This window comes from Mustelus asterias, chromosome 10 (genome assembly GCF_964213995.1).
Source record: "Mustelus asterias chromosome 10, sMusAst1.hap1.1, whole genome shotgun sequence".
Lineage (NCBI taxonomy): Eukaryota > Metazoa > Chordata > Chondrichthyes > Carcharhiniformes > Triakidae > Mustelus > Mustelus asterias.
The window spans coordinates 35,153,407-35,179,098 of record NC_135810.1 but is presented as its reverse complement, the minus strand read 5'-3'; the positions used below and the strand labels follow the sequence as shown (position 1 = coordinate 35,179,098).

Sequence of the window (25,692 nt, the reverse complement as noted above, 5' to 3'; positions counted from 1 at the left end):
AGAGCAATCAGGTCAATGAACCAGAGAGTCAGCAACAACTCAGTAGGCTAGGGAACAAGAGAGGCCAAGAGTTACAGGGTCAGAGAGAGGAAAGGCCCACAGCAACCAGAGAGCAGAATGGTGAGAGCAGGGGAGGCAGGAGGGTTGGTATTTATATTTTAAAAAATTAATTTTTCATTTAACAATTTAGGAATTTAGTATGCAAGAATTATAATTTTTTTTCTGATAAGAAAGGAACTATAGAACCTAGCCACAGCTTCTACACTGGAAAAATTGATTTGGTTTTAGTGAGAAAACCTAATTTGCTTAAAATTATTTCACTTAATATTACACTTTCCAGGAATGCAACTACAACTTTAAGTGAGAATTCACTATTATAAATGCAATGTTGTTAATAACCCTATTCTCAAAGGGCAGCAGATCTTACAACTCAGCGAGCAATGTCACAGATTTACTAGTTTAAAAAAAATAGCATTTGGGAATGGTGACCTGACCAAGACAGCTGTGTCCCAATCCTATTTTTGAAGTTTTTGTTTTCAACCATCTTTTCAGCAGTGGATTGTCTGTGATTCTTCCCCCCCGCCCCCCTCCCCAAAACCCCAGAGAAATACAGTGAAGGTTCACTCGATTGGTCCCCTGGATGAACGTTGTCCTGTGATGAATTGGGTTAAGAATGAGGGGATCTCTCATTGAAACATTCAAGATTATGAAGGGACAGACAGGTTGGATATGGAGATGTTGTCTCCTGACTGGGGGGAATCTAGAAGGAGGGAAACAGTTTAGGCCAAGGACCCAATCATTTAGAGCAAAGAACAGTACAGCACAGGAAACAGGCCCTTCAGCCCTCTCATTTAGGACTGAGAGGAGGATAAATTTCTTCACTCAGGAATTCTCTACCCCAGAGCACTCCAGGAATATGGGAATCAGGAAGGGAGCCAAGTTGAATGCCATGATCAGTGAATAGTGCAGAATGCAGAGAAAGCTCAAATAAGCTGCATGATCTCCTGCTACTATTTATGTTGCAGATACTACTTGAAAGATTGCCTGAGCATTCACATCACAATTTCAGTGCAAAGCCATGACCCTAAAGCATAGATGGAGAACAGAGGCCAACATAGTACAATCTCTGATCCATGAGCCCAATGTGTACATCAATTTGAGCAACAGATGTGTCAATAACTGCTACAATTGTTACTTAAATAGCAACTTTAAATTAGATTTTTCTTGCATAAGAATTTATCCTACAAAATATTTTTACACTGAAAGATCCACCCACTATTGAATGTTTAATGAAAATTGATGACCAAAAAAGACTGCAAAGGATATATAATTTGTAGATCAATAATGGAGATTACTGGAAGATATACTTGCCTAAGAGACATTTCATGGTCTCCAAGCTGGTAATAGATTATACTGATTTTGTAGAATGCTTCAGTGTTGTCATGTTTAAGTTTGGATGCCGCTTTTAAGTCACTTATTGCTTTTCCACTTTCATCAATCTGTATGTAGCATTCTGCCCGGAGTTCTCGCAACTCCGAATCCCAAACACATGTCTGATGCAGAAGACAGACAAAAGCTTTAGTACTAAATTGTACATTACGCTTTTTAAATTTAATGCAACAACTTGCATTTACCATAGATGTTGGCATTTAAGTTGACCGTTGAAGCCTCTAAATACTTCCAAAAACAGGGGTCAACCGACAAAGTATAAAAGTGAACTGCTGGTGTGGGTTTGTCTTGAACACCCACACATCTTTACAAGTAATTTGTATTGTCTGCTTGATCCTTTACAACCAACCAGTCACAAGATGGTAAAAGGAGTGCTAATTATTTGTGGAATGTAAGATTGACACTGACTATTATGCAAGTACAGCATGTTGTGGGCAAGGAAGAGCCAAAACACGTGCAAACAAAAATTGGCTGAAATGATGGGTTCAACATATACACTGAATACATGCTATGATCTACCGAAGCTTTAAAATAGAAAATGCCCCAAGGCATAAGTAATGGGCGTCGAGCCAAAGACAACATTAGGAGAGATTTCCATGGGGGGGGGGGGGGGGGTCATGGTGCAAAAGTTACCAAGAAAAAAAAGAGCACAGGAAAAGGCTTTGCGGCCCACCAAGACTGTGCTGATTCCCAATCCTCATTTAGAACCACTACCTATTACGTGGTTTCTATCCCTCTATTTGCCTACCGTTCCTATGTTTATCAAGATTAACCTTGAACATTGCCACTCCAACTTTCCCCTCATCTTGAACCTGTGCCCTCTTGTAGTTGGCATTTCCACCCTGGGAAAAAGCCTTTGACTATCCACCCTGTCTATGCATCTCAATTTTGTAGATCCGTCAGGTCACCCCTCAGCCTCTGTCTTTCCAATGAAAACACTTGAGTTTATCCAACTTTTCCTCGTAATGAAAACCATCCAGACCAAGCAACATTCTTTGCACCTTCAAAGCATCCATGTCCTTCTGGTAGTGTGATAACCATAACTACGTGCAATGTACCATATGTGGCCTGAAGTATTATACAACTGTAACATAACTTGCCAACTTTAATACTCGATGCCCCAGCCGATGAAGGCAAGCATGCTGTATGCTTCTTGACCACCTTATCCACCTGTGTTGCCACTTGAGATCAGTGGACCCAGATCCCCATGTTTATTTACTGTATAATTTGATCTTCCAAAATTTATCAACTCGCATTTGTCCAGATTAAACTCCATCTGCCATTTCTCTGCCCAAGCTTGCAATCTGTATCCTGCTGTATCCTTCGACAATCCTCAGTACTCTGCAACTCCACCAATGCGTGTCATCCACAAACTTAATCAGACCACCTACATTTTCCTCCAGAGATAACAAAGATCCCAGCAGAACACTAGTTACTGATCTCCATTCTGAAAAGCACCCTTCTACTGCTACTCTGTCTTCTGTGACCAAGTAAGAAGTCTTACAACACCAGGTTAAAGTCCAACAGGTTTATTTGGTAGCAAAAGCCACATAACCTGTTGGACTTCTTACTGTGTTTACCCCAGTCCAACGCTGGCATCTCCACATCATGACTTCTATGACCAGGCCAGTTTTGTATCCATCTAGCCAGCACACCTTGGATCCCATAAGGCATTTGACAATGTGTCTCACTAAAGTCCATGCAGACAACATCCACTACTTTTCCTTCAATCAGTTGTCACCTCTTCAAAAAACTCAATCAACTTGGTGAGACATGACCTTCCCTGCACAGAACCATGGTGCCCATCATTCATGTCCATTCACTTCCAAATGTGAATAAATCCTGTCTCAGTATCTTCAACTGCTTCCCTACCACAAGAACTGAGATTTGAGTGCAGACATGAAAGTTGGTGGAAGCCAAAGAGATAGGATGGGATAGGCCAAGAAAAAAATTAGATACAAGAACGATTTTAAATTTGGGCTGGCCTGTTAGAGGACAAGGAGAACAGGACATGGGCAGCAGAGTTTTGGATCAACTGAATTTTGGGGAGGCTTTGAGGAGAATAGAATGTGTGTGCTTGAGGGAAGAAGTCCAGAGAACCATTGTGCTGGTGCAGAGGGCAAGGAAGATTGTTCCCTCACTGGAACACAACCACAAAGAACACCAAAATGGAAAAGGGACTGTGGAGAAAAAAAAAAGGAAAGGGCGGCACGGTAGCACAGTGGTTAGCACTGCTGCTTCACAGCTCCAGGGTCCCGGGTTCGATTCCTGGCTAGGATCACTGTCTGTGTGGAGTTTGCACATTCTTCTCGTGTCTGCGTGGGTTTCCTCCGGGTGCTCCGGTTTCCTCCCACAGTCCAAAGATGCGCAGGTTAGGTTGATTGGCCAGGTTAAAAATTGCCCCTTAGAGTCCTCAGATGCGTAGGTTAGTGGGATTAGCGGGTAAATATGTGGGGGTAGAGCCTGGTGGGATTGTGGTCGGTGCAGACTTGATGGGCCGAATGGCCTCCTTCTGCACTGTAGGGTTCTATTCTATGAGAGCATGCAAGAGAAAAAAGGATTTAATTCTTTTCCTTTGAGCTCTATTCAACTCTTGCTTCTCCTTGCAGTACCTGCAGATGGCACAAGTTTTCAACTCAGCCTATCCAAAACTACAATATCCATATTTTTCACACCCATTTGTTCCATACTTCTACTACATTTGCTTCTGCTCCAGCAATACATCAATTTTACAATTCTCATTTTGGTTTTCAGATCATTTCATGGCCTCACCCCTCACTAGCTCTAGAACAGTGATAGGCACCTAGGCTAGTGAGTGGGCCAAATGAATGGCCCTCATCTCAGTAGCCTGAAATATTGAAATTACGTTTGTTAACCATGACCCAGGAATAATACTGAATACATTTAATACATGCTGAGTATTTCAGTTACAGAAAATGCTTAATCATTAATATTTTTTTTAGAACTATCAAGCACAACATGAGCAGAAACATATAGGCTTTGATTGGATACAGAGCAAGCACATGGCTCTCAACGTGGTGTGGAATCATGCACCTCATTTCATGTGCCCTTGCTTTACGTATCTATCACTTTAGTCATACTGGTAGGAAAGAAAACTATGCAAATGTAAACCAGTATAAACTGGCAACTCTAAACAGTCAACAAAATATCTCATTGGCTGCGCTCAGAACCTCGATGGGCTATGTGGCCCCTAGGTCAGAACCTCTCTAGCCTTGCAACCCTTAAAAGATCTCTATGCTCCTCAATTCCTGCCTCTTGCACCATCAGTGATAGCCAAATCTTCAAGTACCTAGCCCTTAATTATACAATTTTCTCCCAAACTCTCCACCTCAAGGTCTTGGGGAATTTATGCATTGAGGAGTGGATGGGAAAACAGAGTTGAATGGTGGAGCAGGCTCAACAGACCATATGGTCTACACTGCTACCATTTCTCGTGGTATTACTTCATCCCTCTAGTCCTGTCTCCAGCTTTAAAACATCCCTTGATACTTATGGCTGTCTTGTTTGATAATTCTCAGGTTAAACCCTTCGGGTCAGTGCATCCCAGGGTACTAAAAGGGATGGCGGGGGCAATAGCAAATGCACTAGTTGTAATTTACCAAAATTTGCTGGACTCTGGGGTGGTTCCCGCAGATTGGAAAACTGCAAATGTGATGCCACTGTTTAAAAAAAAAAGGGAGGCAGACAAAAGGCAGGTAACTATAGGCCGGTTAGCTTAACTTCTGTAGTAGGGAAAATGCTTGAATCTATCAAGGAAGTAGTAGTGAGACATCTGGATATAAATTGTCCCATTGGCAAGATGCAGCATGGGTTCATGAAAGGCAGGTCATGTTTGACTAATTTGGTGGAATTCTTTGAGAACATTACATGCTCCAGGGACCTGGGTTCGATTCCCGGCTTGGGTCACTGTCTGTGTGGAGTTTGCACATTCTCCTCATGTCTGCGTGGGTTTCCTCCGGGTGCTCCGGTTTCCTCCCACAGTCCAAAGATGTGCGGTTTAGGTTGATTGGCCATGCTAAAAATTGCCCTTAGCGTCCTGAGATGCGTAGATTAGTGGGTAAATATGTAGGGATATGGGGATAGGGCCTGGGTGGGATTGTGGTCGGTGCAGACTCGATGGGCCGAATGGCCTCTTTCTGTACTGTAGGGTTTCTATGATTCTATGTGCAGTGGACAATGGGGAACTTGTGGGTGTGGTGTATCTGGATTTTCAGAAGGCATTTGACAAGGTGCCGCACCAAAGACTGCTGCATGAAATAAAGGTGCATGGTGTTACAGGTAATGTATTAGCATGGATAGAGGATTGGTTGACTAACAGAAAGCAAAGAGTAAACGGGTGTTTATCTGGCTGGCGATCAGTGACTCAGGGATCAGTGTTGGGACTGCAATTGTTTATGATATACATAGATGATTTGGAGTTGGGGACCAAGTGTAGTGTGTCAAAATTCGCAGATGAGTGGCAGAGCAAAGTGCGCAGAGGACGCTGAAAGTCTGCAAAGGGATATAGGTAGTCTAGTGAGTGGGCAAGGGTCTGGCAGATGGAGTACAATGTTGGTAAATGTGAGGTCATCCATTTTGGTAGGAATAACAGCAAAATGGGCTATTATTTAAATGGTAAACATTTACAGCATGCTGCTCTGCAGAGGGATCTGGGTGTCCTTGTGCATGAATCACAAAAAGATGGTTTGCAGGTAATTAGGCAGCAAATTGAATTTGCTAGAGGGATGGAGTTTAAAAACAGCGAGGTTATGTTGCAGTTGTACAAGGTGCTGGTGAGGCCACGTCTGGAGTACTGTGGACAGTTTTGGTCTCCTTACTTAAGGATATACTGGCACTGGAGGCGGTGGAGAGGAGATTCACTAGTTTGTTTCTGGAGTTGCGAGGGTTGGCTTATGAGGAGAGACTGAGTAGACTGGGGCTATACTCATTGGAATTCAGAAGAATGAGGGGAGATCTTATAGAACCATAGAAGATTATAAAGGGAATAGATAAGATAGAAGCAGGGAAATTGTTTCCACTGTCAGGTGAAACTAGAACTAGGGGGAATGGCCTCAAAATAAGGGGAGGCAGATTTTAGGACTGAGTTGAGGAGGAACTTCCTCACACAAAGGGTTGTGAATCTGTGGAATTCCCTACCCAGTGAAGCAGTTGAGGCTACCTCATTGAATGTTTTTAAGGCATGGATAGATAAATTTTTAAACAGTAAAGGAATTAAGGATTACGGTGAGCAGGCAGGCAAGTGGAGCTGAGTCCACGAAAAGATCAGCCATGATCTTGTTGAATGGTGGAGCAGGCTTGAGGGGCCAGATGGCCTACTCCTAGTTCTTATGTTCCTCCATTAAAGGCAATATATAGATAGAACCATAGAACATTACAGCACAGAACCAGGTCTTTTGGCCCCTCTTGCCTGTGCCGAACCATTTTTCTGCCTAGTCCCACTGACCTGCACCATATCCCTCCACACCCCTCATCTATGTACCTGTCCAAGTTTTTCTTAAATGTCAAAAGGTGAGCCCGCATTCACCACTTCATCTGGCAGCTCATTCCACACTCCCACCACTGAAGAAGCCCCCCCCAATGCAATATTAGCAATGTGTTTTCATATATTATGTAAAATGAGGATTCTTGGAAAGTAAAATAATGGACTTCCAACAGTAGAAATATAGGGTTACAGCAATGAAATGGGTCAACTGAAAGGAAGTAGGAATGTAGGGGGAATAGGTCAGCCTGTCATTCAACATGATCTTGGCCAATCATCCACTTTAATGCCCTTTTCCCCTCACTACCCCATAAGCGCTTTGTGTCATTGGTATTTAGAAATCTGTCAATTGCCGTTTCCAACTGATAGAAAAAAATACAGCACAAACAGGCCCTTCGGCCCACAAGTTGCACCGGTCATGTCCCTACCTACCTAGGCTTACCTATAACCCTCAATCCTATTAAGTCCCATGTACTCATCCAGAAGTCTCCTAAAGGACCCTATCAAGTTTGCCTCCACCACCACTGACGACAGCCGATTCCACTCACCCACCACCCTCTGAGTGGAAAACTTAGCCCTGACATCTCCTCTGTACCTACTCCCCAGCACCTTAAACCCGTGTCCTCTCGTAGCAGCCATTTCAGCCCTGGGAAAAAGCCTCCAAGAATCCACCCGATCTATACCTCTCAACATCTCGTTCACCTCGATCAGGTCACCTTTCATCCTTCGTCTCTCCAAGGAGAAGCCCCCCCCAACGATCTGGAAGATGATCTAACTGGGGTGATCAGCAAGTTTGTGGACGACATGAAAATGGCTGGACTTGCAGATAGTGAGGAACATTGTCAGAGGCTACAGAAGGATATAGATAGGCTGGAAATTTGGGCAAAGAAATGGCAGATGGAGTTCAATCCAGATAAATGCGAAGTGATGCATTTTGGTAGAACTAATGTAGGGGGGGAGCTATACGATAAACGGCAGAACCATAAAGGGTGTAGATACGCAGAGGGACCTGGGTGTGCAAGTCCACAGATCCTTGAAGATGACGTCACAGGTGGAGAAGGTAGTGAATAGGGCATATGGCATGCTTGCCTTTATAGGACGGGGCATAGAGTATAAAAGTTGGGGTCTGATGTTGCAGTTGTATAGAACATTGGTTCGGCCGCACTTGGAATACTGCGCCCCGTTCTGGTTGCCACACTACCAGAAGGACATGGAGGCTTTAGAGAGAGAGTGCAGAGGAGGTTTATCAAGGTGTTGCCTGGTATGGAAGGGCTTAGTTATGAGGAGAGATTGGGTAAACTGGGGTTGTTCTCACTAGAAAGACGGAGGATGAGGGGTGACCTAATAGGAGGTGTATAAAATTATGAAAGGCATAGATAGGGTGAATGGTGGGAAGCTTTTTCCCAGATCGGTGGTGACGTTCACGAGGGGTCATAGGTTCAAGGTGGGGGGGGGGGGGGGGGGGGGGGGTGGTGAAAGAGGTTTAACGCGGGTATTTTACACAGAGGGTGGTGGGGGCCTGGAATGCGCTGCCAGGCAAGGTGGTGGAGGCGGACACACTGGGAACGTTTAAGACTTATCTAGATAGCCACATGAACAGAGTGGGAATGGAGGGATACAAAAGAATGGTCTAGTTTGGACCAGGGAGCGGCGCGGGCTTGGAGGGCCGAAGGGCCTGTTCCTGTGCTGTATTGTTCTTTGTTTTGTTGAGAAAAGACCGAGCTCCCTCAGCCTATCCTCATAAGGCATGCCAACCAATCCAGGCAACATCCTTGTAAATCCTCTCTGCATCCTTTCAATCATTTCCACATCCCTCCTGTAGTGAGGCGACCAGAACTGAGCACAGTACTCCAAGTGGGGTCTGACGAGGGTCTTATAAAGCTGCATCATTATCTCCCGACTCCTAAACTCAATCCCTCGAATGATGGCCAGCACACCATACGCCTTCTTAGCCACCTCCTCTACCTGCGAGACCGATTTAAGAGTTCTATGGACCTGGACCCCAAGGTCCTTCTGATCCTCTACATTACTAAGAGTCTTACCCTGATATTATACTCCTTCATCCCATTTGACCTGCCAAAATGGACCACTACGCATTTATCCGGGTTGAAGTCCATCTGCCACTTCTCCGCCCAGTCTTGCATCCTATCTATGTCACGCTGCAGCTTCTGACATCCCTCCAACCTATCCACAACACCAACCTTAGTGTCGTCAGCAAACTTACTAACCCATCCCTCCACTTCCTCATCCAGGTCATTTATGAAAATGACAAACAGCAAGGGTCCCAGAACAGATCCCTGGGGCACTCCACTGGTGACCGACCTCCATTCAGAAAAAGACCCATCTACAACCACTCTGCCTTCTGCAGGCAAGCCAGTTCTGAATCCACAAGGCAACAGCCCTTGGATCCCACGCCCTCTCACTTTCGAGAAGTCTTGCATGGGGGACCTTATCGAACACCTTGCTGAAGTCCATGTAAACCACATCTACCGCTTTTCCTTCGTCAATGTGTTTAGTCACATTTTCAAAGAACTCCACCAGGCTCATAAGGCACGATTTTCCTTTGACAAAGCCGTGCTGACTACTTTTGAGCATACTAAACTTCTCTAAATGTTCATAAATCCTGTCCCTCAGGATCTTCTCTATCAACTTACCAACCACTGAGGTTAGACTCACCGGTCAGTAATTTCCTGGGCTATCCCTATTCCCTTTCTTGAATATCCTCCGGAACCTCTCCCATCTCCATCGACGACGCAAAGATCACCACCAGAGGCTCTGCAATCTCTTCCCTCGCCTCCCACAGTAACCTGGGGTACATCCCATCCGGTCCCGGTGACTTATCTATCTTGATGCTATTCAAAATTTCCAACACATCCTCTTTCTTAATGTCCACATACTCAATCTTTTCAGTCCGCCTGAATCCTGTAGTACAACCACCCAGGTCTTTTTCCACCGTGAATACAGAGGTAAAATATTCATTAAACACCTCTGCTATTTCTTCCGGTTCTGTACAGACTCTCACCTTCACCTTTTATAGGTCCTATTCCTTCACATCTCATCTTTTTTTACTCTTCACATATTTATAGAACGCCTTAGGGTTCTCCTTAATCTTACCTGCCAAGGCCTTCTCGTGACCCCTTCTGGCTTTCTAATTTCTTTCTCAAGTCCCTTCCTACAAGCCGTATACTCATCTAGATCCCGATCACCACCTAGCTCCCTGAACCTTTTGTACGCTTTCCTTTTCTTTTTGACTAGGTTCAGCGCAGCTTTCGTGCACCACGGTTCCCGTAACCTACCAAAACCTCCCCGTCTCATCGGAATGTTGTCATGCAGAACTCCAGACAAACTTGCCTTGAAAATCTGCCACCTTACTTCGGTACTTTTCCTCGAGAATGCCTCCTTCCAATTTATGTCTCTAATCTCCTGCCTGATGGCTTCATATTTCCCCTTACTCCAGATAAACACTTTCCTAGCTTGCCTGATCCTATCTCTTTCCAATGCTAGCGTAAAGGAGATAGAGTTATGATCACTATCCCCAAGATGCTCCCCCACTGAGATCCGACACCTGTCCAGGCTCATTAGCCAGTACCAGATCAAGTACAGCCTCTCCTCTTGTAGGCTTATCCACATGCTGTGTCAGGAAACCCTCCTGAACACACCTAAAAATTCCTCTCCATCCAAACCCCTTACCCTAGGGATATTCCAATCGATGTTTGGGAAATTAAAGTCTCCCATCACGACAACCCTGTTATTCCTACATCTCTTCAGGATCTGTTTCCCTACCTGCTCCTCAACATCCCTGTTACTATTGGGCAGCCTGTAGAAAACACCCAGTAAAGTTATCGACCCCTTCCCGCTCCGAACTTCCACCCACAGAGACTCTGTAGACAATCCCTCCACAGCTTCCACCTTCTCTACAGCTGTAACACTATCCCTGATCAGCAGTGCCACTCTCCCCACCCCCTCTTTTGCCTCCCTCTGTCCTTTCTGGAACATCTGAAACCCAGCACCTGAAGTATCCAATCCTGTCCCCAAGTCTCCGTAATGGCCACCACATCACACTTCCAAGCATCGATCCACACTGAAGCTCATCCACTTTATTCACTACACTCTTGGCGTTAAAATGGATACATCTCAAACCTTTGGTCCGAGCTCTCCCCTTCTCCATCACCCGTCTATTGTGATGAAGGGAATTTAATCAGCCTGATCACAATACCCAACATGGGGAACTAGCAGCTCATATTTTAGTACAAGAATTTTAAATGAAAAATAAACGAGGGCATCAAAAGTCATTAATATTATTTGTTAAATCTACCAGTAACTGATTATTAGCCCAAGGTTTTCCTGCAGAGAATGATTTGGAATGCATGAAAAACCTAATTACAATGTAACTTAGACATAGTACATTATGAAATTATCCTTTGAAGAGACAAATTACATACATTTTTATACAACATGGAGTTTAGTTTGGGACTTATGCCAAATGCATGGACTTGCATCCAGCAGAACTGGTTCTAACCTCTTTATAAAATGCTGAAGTCGAATGTATAATTTTGTATTGCTATGCAACAAGGAGCCATATTCATTTAGGAGTGTGCGTCCAATAGTTAAACTGATAAATAACAAACCATTATTTAAGGTGCCAGACTATAATTTGAGAGAATGTCATGAATAGCAGCATGGTGGCATAGTGGTTAGCATTGCTGCCTCAGCGCCAGGAACCCGGCTTGGGTCACTGCGTGGACTTTGCACGTTCTCCCCGTGTCTGCATGGGTTTCCTCCAGGTGCTCCAGTTTCCTCCCACAGTCTGAAGGTGCATTAACCCGAACAGGCGCCAGAGTGTGGTGACTAGGAATTTCACAGCAACGTCATTGGGTGTGAATGTAAAGCCTTACTTGTGACTAATAAATAAACTTAGATTGATTATTAAATCAAATCATGTTAAGTTAATTGCTGGGCTGTATCTAAGATAACCAAATTGTATGATCTCAGATTTTGGCATGAAAGTCAGATCTCTGGAGGAAACAAGGTGCTATTGTATCACTAGATCCCCCTTCGGCCGAAGCATTGTCTAATGTAGGTCTTTTGTTCTTAGCACTGATATGTTTTACAACACAACTAGTTTTGGAAAATAAATTTATTATGCTTTAAATCTGAGTTTCATTTACCTTTGCAAAAAAAATATAATTTTCTAAAAACATTCCGGCCACTGAGTACAGAATTCCCCACTTCAATTTGGCGATGGTACGGGATATCCTTGGAACACCAATGATTGGGTGAACACATGAGTTGCACACTAGAGCACCAAAATCCAGGATATATTCAAACTCTTACGGGGTCACAGAGGTAAAACTGTTAGCAATAGTTCTGTGCTTAAAGTGGGGGTTTGGGAACAAGTACCACCAGCCCATGATCCAAAGGGACGCACGGATGAATCTGCAGGGGGCCAAAGTGAAAAAGATCTGGTCCTTTAGCAGTATCTAAAGGAATTAGGTTGCACACCTGCATATCAGCTAGCTGTGGGAGAGATGGCAGTTTACTTAAAGGTCGAGAGCTAGCTGTGGGAGAGAGGAGAGACTGTAGTTAACGTTACCAAAAAAAAAATTTGAGAAAGGGAGAGCTATATTTACAATAAGTTTGTAAAATTAGCTTAGGAATCTCAGATTTAGGCTAGGAGATTCAGAAAACAGAACAAAATGGCAGGAAGAAATAATCAGGAATGAGGAATTGCAGGGTCCGTAATTCAATCAGTTGTTGATGAAAATAGCAAATTAATCAAGAAAATGATAGCAAAAGGCTATGACCCTGAAGCCTCTGATGAGATAGAGAAAAATTGGTGGAGTAAACAGACAAAACATAAATCTGAAATGGTAAGAGTCATTTGAGCTACCACTACAAAAAATCGTTTAGCCAAAGAAGCAGAGAGAAAGAAATGAGAAAGAACTCAAAAAATTGGAGCAAGAAAAACAAGATCAGGAAAATGCAAAAGTACAGAATCAAACATATTTCAACTCAACATACTCACAATTGAACTGCCACAGCCTTCTTGGGTAGAGAATTCCAAAGCTTCCCTCGGAGTAAAAAAATTCTTCTAATTTCAATCTCAAGTGGCTTCCCCTTATTTAGAAATTATGCCCCGTTTCCAAACTCCAAGGGAATCATCTTGCATCTACCCATCTATCCCTTTAAGTATTTTGTAGATTTCAATGACATCACTGCTTACTCTTTGAAACTAATAATACAGGCCCAGTTTCTCCAATCTTTCATAGGATAGTACTGCCATCCTGGGGACAAATCTGGTGAATGATCATTGCACTCCCTCTGTGGCAATGTCCCCTTCGAGATAAGGAGAGCAAAGCTGCACAGTACCCAAGGCATAGTCTAACCAAGGTCTAATACAACTGAAGTGAAAATTGCTATATACAAGATGTCAATTATTGATTAGGACACCCTTTATTGACACTAATGTCTTACCATTTAAGAAATACTCTGTACATCCTTCTATCAAGAATAACCTAAATATTTTTCCATGTTATATTTAATTCACCAAGACTATCCAAATCCTCTTAAAGATGCTTTGCAGAGGCAAGGGTTTTGCGGGGGAGGGGGGAGAAAATGTGATGCAAGTGCTGGAATGGCTGTGTTTGTGAGCTCTGGTGCTACTCATCTTTTATTTATCCTAATGCAGAGCTCACAAGTACCTAATCTTGGAGTGAAAACTCTGCATCACGTCTCTGGAAGATTTCTGGTTCAGTTTTGGGACAAGGTGCCATGTAAAGCCATGAAAATTCTCTATGCAAAGAAGCAGTCAGAGGCACCTTGGGTGAAGCCAAGCCCTCAACACAGCAACTTGGTTATCGAGTGGGTTCTCGACCCAATGAATGTTTTGCAGATGATTGCTAATATGATTAAGGATAGAGACAACAAACTCAGCTTAGAGGCATAGAATTTCAGTGCTTATATTGCTGAATTGCAGAACACTGATAAGAAGCTGTGTGAAGCAGAGAAAAGAATATCAAGAATGCAGTTTCCTCAGTTGGAGGAGTGTCCGAGTGACCTGTTCTCCAGAAGGAGCAGAGGGGAGTGCCTAGCTACATTTGAGAACTAGCTACCATGTTTTCTTAATCCATGACACAAAAGCTCAGCATATTAACCTTGAAGGGGAATGTCGTATCCTAACACACCACCCAACCAGCAATCGTGCTTTTTCATACCTTCTGTTGCAGCGATTTCAATGAAGCTAGAAAACATTTGAAAGCTACCCGAATGCAGTGTGCCCTGCTTTATCTTGCTACCCTGATGGATCTACATCTAGTAAGAAGTTTAACAACACCAGGTTAAAGTCCAACAGGTTTATTTGGTAGCAAAAGCCACAAGCTTTCGGAGCTCTTAGCCCCTTCTTCAGGTGAGTAGGAATTCTGTTCACAAACAGAGCTTATAAAGACACAGACACAGTTTCACTGGCTGTCTTGTCTGGAGACAATACACATCACTTTAGCCTGTCTTGATGCTCTCTCCATTCACATTGTTTTGTTTCTTAAAGACTTGATTAGTTGTAAGTATTCGCATTCCAACCATTATTCATGTAAATTGAGTCTGTGTCTTTATAAGCTCTGTTTGTGAACAGAATTCCCACTCACCTGAAGAAGGGGCTAAGAGCTCCGAAAGCTTGTGTGGCTTTTGCTACCAAATAAACCTGTTGGACTTTAACCTGGTGTTGTTAAACTTCTTACTGTGTTTACCCCAGTCCAACGCCGGCATCTCCACATCGGATCTACATCTGACAGATCTTTTAAGGTTGTCTGACAAGGCTTTGGCCTCTCTCTGGGTGCAATAAATTGGAGTCATAATCTGCAGTTCATTACTAATCCTGGACTTCACCCCTTGTCATTACACACACTTTGATTTTGAGACACTATTTACCATGTTTACCATAGGGCGCACGGTAGCACAGTGGTTAGCACTGCTGCTTCACAGCTCCAGGGACCTGGGTTCGATTCCCGCTCGGGTCACTGTCTGTGTGGAGTTTGCACATTCTCCCCGTGTCTGTGTGGGTTTCCTTCGGGTTTCCTCCCACAGTCCAAAGATGTGTGGGTTAGGTTGATTGGCCATGCTAAAAATTGCCCCTTAATGTCCTGAGATGTGTAGGTTAGAGGGATTAGTGGGTAAAATATATATGGGGGTAGGGCCTGGGTGGGATTGTGGTCGGTGCAGACTCGATGGGCCGAATGGCCTCTTTCTGTACTGTAGGGTTTCTATGATTTCTATGATGTTGACAGGGGTGATCTAGTATGAATACCGAGGTGAATGTCACCCATTATCCTTTGAAAACCAGGGATGTCCATTGGTTATAAATGGAATGCAGCCCTCAGCATGTTTCTTCAAGGTTAAAACACAGATTTGACCCGACAATATTCTCATTATGCCAGGAGTGCAATGTGGTATTGCTTCTGACCCGGTGTCAAAATTGAATCCAAATGGTTTAATATCCTTAAGGGCTTAAGTGGTGAGGAGCACGTGGAATAGGTTGTAGAACAGAAGAACTAGGAGCAGGAGTAGGCCATCTGGCCCCTCAAGCCTGCTCCGCCATTCAATAAGATCATGGCTGATATTTGTGGACTCAGCTCCACTTACCCGCCCACTCACCATAACCCTTAATTTCTTTACAGTTCAAAAATTTATCTTTCCTTGCCTTAAAAACATTCAATGAGGTAGCCTCAACTGCTTCACTGGGCAGGAAATTCCACAGATTCACAACCCTTTGTGTGAAGAAGTTCCTCCTCAACTCAGTCCTAAATCTGCTTCCCCTTATTTTGAGGCTATGCCCCCTAGTTCTAGTTTCACCCGCCAGTGGAAACAACTTCCCTGCTTCTATCTCATCTATTCCCTTCATAATCTTGTATGTTTCTATAAGATCTCCCCTCATTCTTCTGATTCCAATGAGTATAGCCCCAGTCTACTCAGTCTCTCCTCCAAGTGAATCCCCTCTGCACCGCCTCCAGTGCCAGTATATCCTTTCTCAAGCGAGACCAAAACTGTATACAGTACTCCAGATGTGGCCTCACCAGCACCTTATACAGCTGCAACATAACCTCGCTGTTTTTAAACTCCATCCCTCTAGCAATGAAGGCGAAAATTCCATTTGCCTTCTTAATTACCTGCTGCACCTGCAAACCAACTCCTTGAGATTCCTGCACAAGGACACCCAGGTCCCTCTGCACAGCAGTATGTTGCAATTTTGTACCATTTAAATAATAGTCCATTTTGCTGTTATTCCTACCAAAATGGATGACCTCACATTTACCAACATTGTACTCCATCTGCCAGACCCTTGTCCACTCAGACTACCTATATCCCTTTGCAGACTTTCAGCGTCCTCTGCACACTTTGCTCTTCCACCCATCTTAGTGTCATCTGCGAATTTGACACACTACACTTGGTCCCCAACTCCAAATCATCTATGTAAATCGTAAACAATTGCGGTCCCAACACTGATCCCTGAGGCACACCAATAGTCACTGACCGCCAACCAGAAAAACACCCATTTACCCCCACTTTGCTTTGTTAGTTAACCAATCCTCTAACCATGCCATACATTACCTGTAACACCATGCACCTTTATCTTGTGTAGCAGTCTTTGGTGCGGCACCTTGTCAAATGCCTTCTGGAAATCCAGATACACCACATCCACAGGTTCCCCATTGTCCACTGCACATGTAATGTTCTCAAAGAATTCCACCAAATTAGTCATGAACCCATGCTGTGTCTTGCCAATGGGAGAATGTCCAGATGTCTCGCTATTTCTTCCTTGATAGGGAAAATGCTTGAATCTACTACAGAATTTAAATTAACCGACCTATACTACCTGCCTTTTGTCTACCTCCTTTTTTAAACAGTGGCGTCACATTTGCTGTTTTCCAATCTGTGGGAACCACCCCAGAGTCCACAAATTTTGGTAAATTACCACTAAATTGGTACTGGGGTACTATTGGTAAATTACCACTATGGTACTAGGGCTGTGCAATATTTCAGTTTTATCTTATAATCCTTACATTTATGATAGTGGTATATGCTATGTGGCATCCTTTATTCTGGTCATGACGAATACAAATTAGGTGTCAGTGCAGGAAGTGGATGGGTTGTTTGGTGTAGAGCTTTTGGGTATGGTTTTGCGAGTCCTCAACTGGTGAGCACTTTGGACTATTGGTATCAGGTAGTGTGTGTCTGGTGTATCTTTGTTTTTTTTGGGGGTCAAAGAATCTGACCAAGTCCTGTATTTGTGCAGACAGAACATACATTGGAAAAAGACAGTTTCATACCAATGGTGCAGGGTGGGGGAAACAAGTACATAAGTGGTACTAGAATCTTTAGCTGAAGAGCCTTTTCTAAAGCTATATCAATATCCTATATTCTCAAAAAACAAAGAAAGCTACAGCACAACAGGAACCGGTCCTTTGGCCCTCCAACCCTACACCAACCGAACTAAAACCTGCTTCCCTTCTGGAGACCATATCCCTCCATTCCCATATTTGTCAAGATGCCCCTTAAAAGCCACTATTGTATCAGCTGCCACTACCTCCCCAGCAGCAAGTTCCAGGCACCCAACCGTAAAAAAAAAAACTTGCCTCCTACATCTCCTTTAAACCTTGCCCCTCACACCTTAAACCTATACCCCCTAGTAATTGACTCTTCCACCCTGAGAAAAAGCTCTGACTATCCACTCTGTCCATGCCCCTCAATCGTGTAGACTTCTATCAGGTCGCCCCTCAACCTCCGTCGTTCCAGTGAGAACAAACCAAGTTTCTCCAACCTCTCCTCATAGTTAAATGCCCTCCTTGCCAGGCAACATCCTGGTAAATCTTTTCTGTACCGTCTCCACATCCTTCTGGCAGTGCAGCGACCAGAATTGAACACTATATTCCAAGTGCAGCCTAATTAAGATTCTATAAAGCTGCAATGTGACTTGCCAATTCCCGTGCAACTTCACCTTCCGTACCAATCTGCTACGAGGGATCTTGTCAAAAGCCTTGCTGAAGTCCATGTAGACAACATCCACTGCCCTACCCTCAATCATCTTCGTTACTTCCTTGAAAAACTCGATCAAGTTAGTGAAACATGATCTCCACTTCTCCTTGGCCGAATACACAATGGCAATAGCTTTGAAAATGTTGGAAAGTTAGTTCTATGGCTCTGTTTCTAGTATCATAAGCAACGACATGCACCATGTATCCAACTTGTTATCCTGTTTTCCCCTAATGTCCAAAGTATACTTTCATTGCTCGTAATGAATAATCCAAGCCAACTGCATTGGTGCCCTCCTGTCTTTTTCAATATGCATATGTGGAGAAATGATTATATTGTACTGTACCAATCCTTGAGGTATTGTTTCATTGAAGATTTTTGTAAAACAATAAAAATATACTTTAAGATATTTGAAGATACAAAGATGCTTTGTATCTTCCCCATAGACAGTCACACCCAGCTTCGTGTCACCTGCAAACTTGTAAATCTCACATTTGGTTCCAGCATCCAAATCATATAACATGAACAGCTGGGGTTGCACTGGTACAGGATTTAAAAGAAATCTGTCCAGATAGCAGAGAAAGGCCATTCAGCCCATTGCCAATGTCTTGCCTAGGCCCTCTCCAGCATCACCCCCCATAACTCAGCATATTTACCATGGCTAATCCACACATTCGGACTGTGGGAGGAAACTGGAGCACCTGGAGGAAAGCCATGCATACAGGGGGGAGAAAATATTGGAATAAAGTACTTCCCTTCAGCTGTATCACACTAAAAAAAAAAATCTATTGCAAGCAATGTTTAACTGAAGCTTGCCTCAATAAGGGTGTCCAGGAGTGCAATTGCTACTGTGTAATCCTGGTGTTCATATGCAGTTCGTGCCTGCGTAATGATACGTTGCAATTCATCCGCTTTACTTAATTGGGACTTTGCTTCATTTTCTTCTTTCTCATTGGGGTTAGATTTTAGCTGAAAAACAAAAGGACAGATGAGGTTAAATGAACATACTTCTGTTGCCTTGATCTGTCTCATTTATTGCACTTTATTAAACAGAGTAAATATTGGTAAAAGTTTTATAAGTCACAAGAAAGACTTACATTAACACTGCAATGAAGTTACTGTGAAATCCCCCTAGTTGCCACAGTCCGGGCCAATGCACTTAACCAGCAAGTCTTTCAGAATTTGGGAGGAAACCAAAGCACCTGGAGGAAACCCATACAGACACGGGGAGAATGTGAAAACTCCACACAAAGAGTGATTCAAGTCGGGAATCGAACCCAGGTCCCTAGCACTGAAGCAGTGCTAACCACTGCTACCGTGCCACCTCCTATACTTTAGCATCTCAGGACACCTTTTCTTTGATTAGTGCAGGAGCACCCTGGGGTCCCACTCAAAAATTGGTTTTCCATTTTGGAAGCTGGCTCCTCAGAATGCAATCACAGCCAGGTTTGTGGCATCACAAACAGCTCAGCTGTACATGAGGGGAGGAAGGAGGGAATAGCAATATTGATGGGGTTTGGTTGGTGTTGCTGTTCCTCAGGACATTCTTCTGGGGTAGGTGAAGACCCAGAGGTAATGGTCCACATTGGTACCAATGATTTGGGAAGGAAGGAAATGGAGTCCCGCAATCAGGATTTTGGGAGCAAGGTAGGAAATTAGCAAGTAGGGTCTCAAATGCAGTAAAATCGCTGTACAACTTCCACTGCCACGTGCAAGTGAGTGAAAGAGAAGGCAGATCTGAGAATAAGTTCTGCTAGAGCTGTTGGGAGAAATGCAGCATGGGTGTAGAAAGCAAGAGGAAATATTAGACGAATAGCAGGATGCTAGGAGGGACAGCAAGCACGCGTATAGAGAATAGCAAGTTTTTTTATTCGTGGGATATGGGCATTGCTGGCTGACCAGCATTTATTGCCCATCCCCAATTGCCCTTAAGGTGGTGGTGGTGAGAGCCTTCTTGAATCACTGCAGTCCTTGTTCTGTGGGTTGACCCACAATGCCATTAGGGAGGGAATTCCAGGATTTTGACCTAGCAACTGAAGGAATGACAATATACTTCCAAGTCAGGATGATGACCGGCTTGGAGGGAGAACTTGCAGGTGGTGGTGTTCCCATGTATCTGCTGCCCTGGCCCTTCTAGATGGAAGTGGTTGTGGGTTTGGAAGGTGCTGCCTCAGGATCTTTGGTGAATTGTTGCAGTGCACCTTGTAAATAGTATACACTGCTGCTTCTGAGTATTGGTGATGGGGGGCAGGGGCGGGGGAATGTGGTGCCAATCAAGCGGGCTGTTTTGCCTTGGATGGCGTCAAGCTTCTTGATTGTTGTTGGAGCTGCACCCATCCAGGCAAGCGGGCAGTATTCCATCACACTCCTGACTTGTGTCTTGTAGATGGTGGATAGGCTTGGGGAGTCAGGTGGTGAGTTACTCACCACAGTATTCCTAACCTGCTCCTGTAGCCAATGTTTATGTGGTGAGTCCAGTTGAGTTTCTGGTCAATGATAACCCCAAAGATGTTGGCAGTGGAGGGAATTCAGTGATGGTAACACCATTGAATGTCAAGGGGCAGTGGTTAGAGTGTCTCTTATTGGTGGTCATTGCCTGGCATTTGTGTATGCAAAAGTTACTTGCCACTTGTCAGCCCAAGTCTGGATATTGTCTAGGTCTTGTTGCATTTGGACATGGGCTGCTTCAGTATGAGTAGTGAAAGGTGCTGAACATTGTGCAATTAGCAGACATCCCCACTTCTGACCTTATGACGGAGGGAAGGTCAATGATGAAGCAGCTGAAGATTGTTTGGCCTAGTACACTACCCTGAGGGACTCCTGCAGTGATATCCTGGAGCAGAGATGACTGACCCTCCACAACCATCTTCCAATGTACCAGGTACGACTCCAACCAGAGGATTATTTGCCCCTTGATACCCATTGATCCCAGTTTTGCCAAGGTTCCTTGATGCCACACTGTCAAAAGCAGTCTTGATGTTAAGGTCCGTCACTCTCACCTCAAATTGAGTTCTTTTGCCCATGTTTGAACCAAGGCTATAATGAGGTCAGGAGCGGAGTGATCCTGGTGAAATCCAAACTGGACATCACTGAGCAGGTGCTGCTTGATGGAAGGAGTTATCAACAGTTCTATCACTCTACTGATGGAGCAGTAATTGGCTGGGTTGAATTTGTCCTGCTGTGTGTGTACAGGACGTACCTGGAGCTTAGATCTGATCTGTTGGTTGTGGGATCGCTTAGCTTGATCACTTGCTTCCCCCCCCCACCCGCCACTTGGCATGCAAGTAGTCCTGTTTAGTAGCATCACCAGGTTGACATCTCATTTTTAGATATGCCAGGTGCTGCTCCTGGCATGCCCTCCTGAACTCTCCATTGAACCAATGTTGATCTCCTGGCTTGATGGCAATGGTTGAATGGGGGATATGCCAGGCCATGAGGTTGCAGACTGCACTGGGGTACAGATCCGCTGCTGTTGATGGCCCACAGCACCTCATGGATGCCCAATTGAGTAGATAGATTGGTTTGAAGTCTGACCCATTTAGCATGGCAATAGTGCCACACAACATGGAGGTTATTCTCAATGTGAAGGCATGACTTCTCCACAAGGACTGTGCGGTGGTCACTCTTCCTGATACCGTCATGGACAGATGCATCTGCAGCAGGCAGATTGGCAAGGAGGAGGTCAAACATGTTATTCCCTCTTGTTGGTTCCTTCACCACCTGCTGCAGACCCAATCTAGCAGTTATATCCTCTAGGACTCAACCAGCTTGATTAGTAATGCTGGGGCCAAGCTACTCTGGTGGACATTGAAATCCCCCACGTGGAGTACATTTTGCACCCTTGCCACCCTCAGTGCTTCCTCCAAGTATTGCTCAACATGGAGAAGCATTGATTCATCAGCAGAAGGACAGTATGTGGTAACCAGCAAGAGGTTTCCATGCCTGTATTTAATGTGAAGCCATGAGACTTCATGGGGTCTGTAGTTGATGTTAAGGACTCCCAGGGCAACTCCCTCCCATCTGTATGCCACAGTGCCGTCACCTCTGGTGGGTCTGTCCTGCGGGTGGGACAGGACATATCCAGGGATGGTAATAGTGGTGTTATCTGTAAGGTATAATCACATGAGAATGACTGTCAGGCTGTTGCTTGACTAATCTATGAGACAGCTCTCCCAATTTTGGCACTAGCCTCCAGATGTTAGTAAGGAGGACTTTCAGGGTCGACAGGACTGCTTGTTTTGCCTTTTCTTTTCTGGTTGATGCCAGATGGACTGTCCGGTTTCACTTCTTTGTAGCAATTGATACAACTGAGTGGCTTACTAGGCCATTCAAGAGGCTTGGAATACAAAAGCAGGGATGTACTTCTGAGGCTTTATAAAGCACTGGTTAGGCCCCATTTGGAGTACTGTGAGCAATTTTGGGCCCCACACCTCAGGAAGGACATACTGGCACTGGAGCGGGTCCAGCGGCGATTCACACAGATGATCCCAGGAATGGTAGGCCTGACATACGATGAACGTCTGAGGATCGTGGGATTATATTCATTGGAGTTTAGGAGGTTGAGGGGAGATCTGATAGAAACTTACAAGATAATGAACGGCTTAGATAGGATGGACGTAGGGAAGTTGTTTCCATTAACAGGGGAGACTAGGACGCGGGGGCATAGCCTTAGAATAAAAGGGAGTCACTTTAGAACAGAGATGAGGAGAAATTTCTTCAGCCAGAGAGTGGTGGGTCTGTGGAATTCATTGCCACAGAGGGCTGTGGAGGCCGAGACGTTGAGCGTCTTCAAGACAGAAATTGATAAATTCTTGATTTCTCGAGGAATTAAGGGCTATGGGGAGAGAGCGGGTAAATGGAGTTGAAATCAACCATGATTGAATGGTGGAGTGGACTCGATGGGCCGAATGGCCTTACTTCCGCTCCTATGTCTTATGGTCTTATGGTCTTATGACAGAGAGCAGTTGAGAGTCAACCATATTGCTGTGGCTCGAGTCACACGTAGGCCAGACCAGGTAAGAACAGCAGATTTCCTTCCCTAAAAAAGGACATTAGTGAACTAGATGGGTTTTTCTTGACAAACAAGAACAGTTTCATGGTCATCAGTAGACTCAATCTGAATTAGTCAGGAGGTTTACAGCATGGAAACAGGCCCTTAGATTCAACTTGTCCATGCTGCTCCTTTTTTTTTAAAAAACCCTTAGTCCCAAATCCCTCTACACCCATCTTACCCATGTGTTAAAAAGACAAGTAAAAACTTAAAGACAATTGTACCCGCCTCTACTACCACCTCTGGCAGCTTGTTCCAGACACTCACCATCCTCTGAACACTTTTGTATCTCTTCCCTTAAACCTATGCCCTCTAGTTTTAGACTCTCCCACCTTTGGGAAAGATATTGACTATCTAGCTGATCTATGCCCCTCATTATTTTATAGAACTCTATAAGATCACCCCTCAGCCTTCTACGTTCCAGAGAAAAAAGTCCCAGTCTATCCAGCATCTCCTTATAACTCAAACCATTAAGTCCCAGTAGCATCCCAGTAAATCTTTTCTGCACTCTCTAGTTTAATATCCTTTCTATAATAGGTTGACCAGAACTGTACACACTATTCCAAGTGTGGCCTTGCTAATGTCTTCAAGATGTCCCAATTAGGGAACATTAAAACTGACAAAGCCCCCAGGGCCTGATGGCATCTATCCTCGACTGCTCGGAGACGAGAGATGAAATTGCTGGGCCTCTGATGGAAATCTTTGTCGCTTCTTTGGACACGGGTGAAGTCCCTGAGGATTGGAGGATAGTGAATGTGGTCCCGTTGTTTAAGACGGGTAGCAGGGATAACCCAGGAAATTATAGGCCGGTGAGCTTGACGTCTGTGGTAGGGAAGTTGTTGGAGAGGATACTTAGAGACAGGATGTATGTGCATTTAGAACGGAACAATCTCATTAGTGACAGACAGCATGGTTTTGTAAGAGGGAGGTCGTGCCTTACAAATTTGGTGGAGTTTTTTGAGGAAGTGACAAAAACGGTTGATGAAGGAAGGGCCGTGGATGTCATCTATATGGATTTAGTAAGGCATTTGACAAAGTCCCACATGGCAGGTTGGTTAAGAAGGTTAAGGCTCATGGGATACAAGGAGAAGTGGCTAGATGGGTGGAGAACTGGCTTGGCCATAGGAGACAGAGGGTAGTGGTCGAAGGGTCTTTTTCCGGCTGGAGGTCTGTGACCAGTGGTGTTCCGCAGAGTGTGTGTATATATATATATATAGACACGAAGATAGCTGGAATTGCGGATAGCAAAGAGCATTGTCGGGCAATACAGCAGGATATAGATAGGCTGGAAAATTGGGCGGAGAGGTGGCAGATGGAGTTTAATCCGGATAAATGCGAAGTGATGCATTTTGGAAGAAATAATGTAGGGAGGAGTTATACAATAAATGGCAGAGTCATCAGGAGTATAGAAACAGAGGGACCTAGGTGTGCAAGTCCACAAATCCTTGAAGGTGGCAACACAGGTGGAGAAGGTGGTGAAGAAGGCATATGGTATGCTTGCCTTTATAGGACGGGGTATAGAGTATAAAAGCTGGAGTCTGATGATGCAGCTGTATAGAACGCTGGTAAGGCCACATTTGGAGTACTGCATCCAGTTCTGGTCGCCGCACTACCAGAAGGACATGGAGGCTTTAGAGTGCAGAGAAGGTTTACCAGGATGTTGCCTGGTATGGAGGGTCTTAGCTATGAGGAGAGATTGGGTAAACTGGGGTTGTTCTCCCTGGAAAGACGGAGAATGAGGGGAGATCTAATAGAGGTGTACAAGATTATGAAGGGGATAGATAGGGTGAACGGTGGGAAGCTTTTTCCCAGATCAGAAGTGACGTTCACGAGGGGTCACGCGCTCAAGGTGAGAGGGGCGAAGTATAACTCAGATATTAGAGGGATGTTTTTTTTTTTTACACAGAGGGTGGTGGGGGCCTGGAATGCACTGCCAAGTAGGGTGGTGGAGGCAGGCACGCTGACATCGTTTAAGACTTACCTGGATAGTCACATGAGCAGCCTGGGAATGGAGGGATACAAACGATTGGTCTAGTTGGACCAAGGAGCTGTGCAGGCTTGGAGGGCCGAAGGGCCGGTTTCCTGTGCTGTACTAACGGGAGGACTTTGAATAGTGTGGAGGAGCAGAGGGATCTAGGTGTATGTGTGCATAGATCCCTGAAAGTTGGGAATCAAGTAGATAAGGTTGTTAAGAAGGCATATGGTGTCTTGGCGTTTATTGGTAGGGGGATTGAATTTAGGAGTCGTAGCGTTATGTTGCAACTGTACACAACTCTGGTGCGGCCGCACTTGGAGTACTGTGTGCAGTTCTGGTCCCCACATTACAGGAAGGATGTGGAGGCTTTGGAGAGGGTGCAGAGGAGGTTTACCAGGATGTTGCCTGGTATGGAGGGGAGATCCTATGAGGAGAGGCTGAGGGATTTGGGATTGTTTTCGCTGGAAAGGCGGCGGCTAAGAGGGGATCTTATTGAAACATATAAGATGATTAGAGGTTTGGATAGGGTGGATAGTGATAGCCTTTTTCCTCTGATGGAGAAATCCAGCACGAGGGGGCATGGCTTTAAATTGAGGGGGGGTAGTTATAGAACCGATGTCAGGGGTAGGTTCTTTACCCAGAGGGTGGTGAGGGATTGGAATGCCCTGCCAGCATCAGTAGTAAATGCGCCTAGTT

General features: G+C 44.6%; 1 protein-coding gene across 1 annotated transcript in view; it reads right to left on the bottom strand.

The window, feature by feature from the left end:
- Positions 1 to 25,692, bottom strand: part of dnajc3a (DnaJ (Hsp40) homolog, subfamily C, member 3a) — a 110,205-nt gene that overhangs the window by 37,023 nt on the left and 47,490 nt on the right. Inside the window, exons 5-6 of the mRNA XM_078221656.1 lie at positions 18,788 to 18,940; positions 1,372 to 1,553 (exon numbers count right to left, since the gene is read on the bottom strand). Coding sequence (XP_078077782.1) covers positions 1,372 to 1,553; positions 18,788 to 18,940 — 335 coding nt within the window. The remainder of the gene's footprint in view (positions 1 to 1,371; positions 1,554 to 18,787; positions 18,941 to 25,692) is intronic.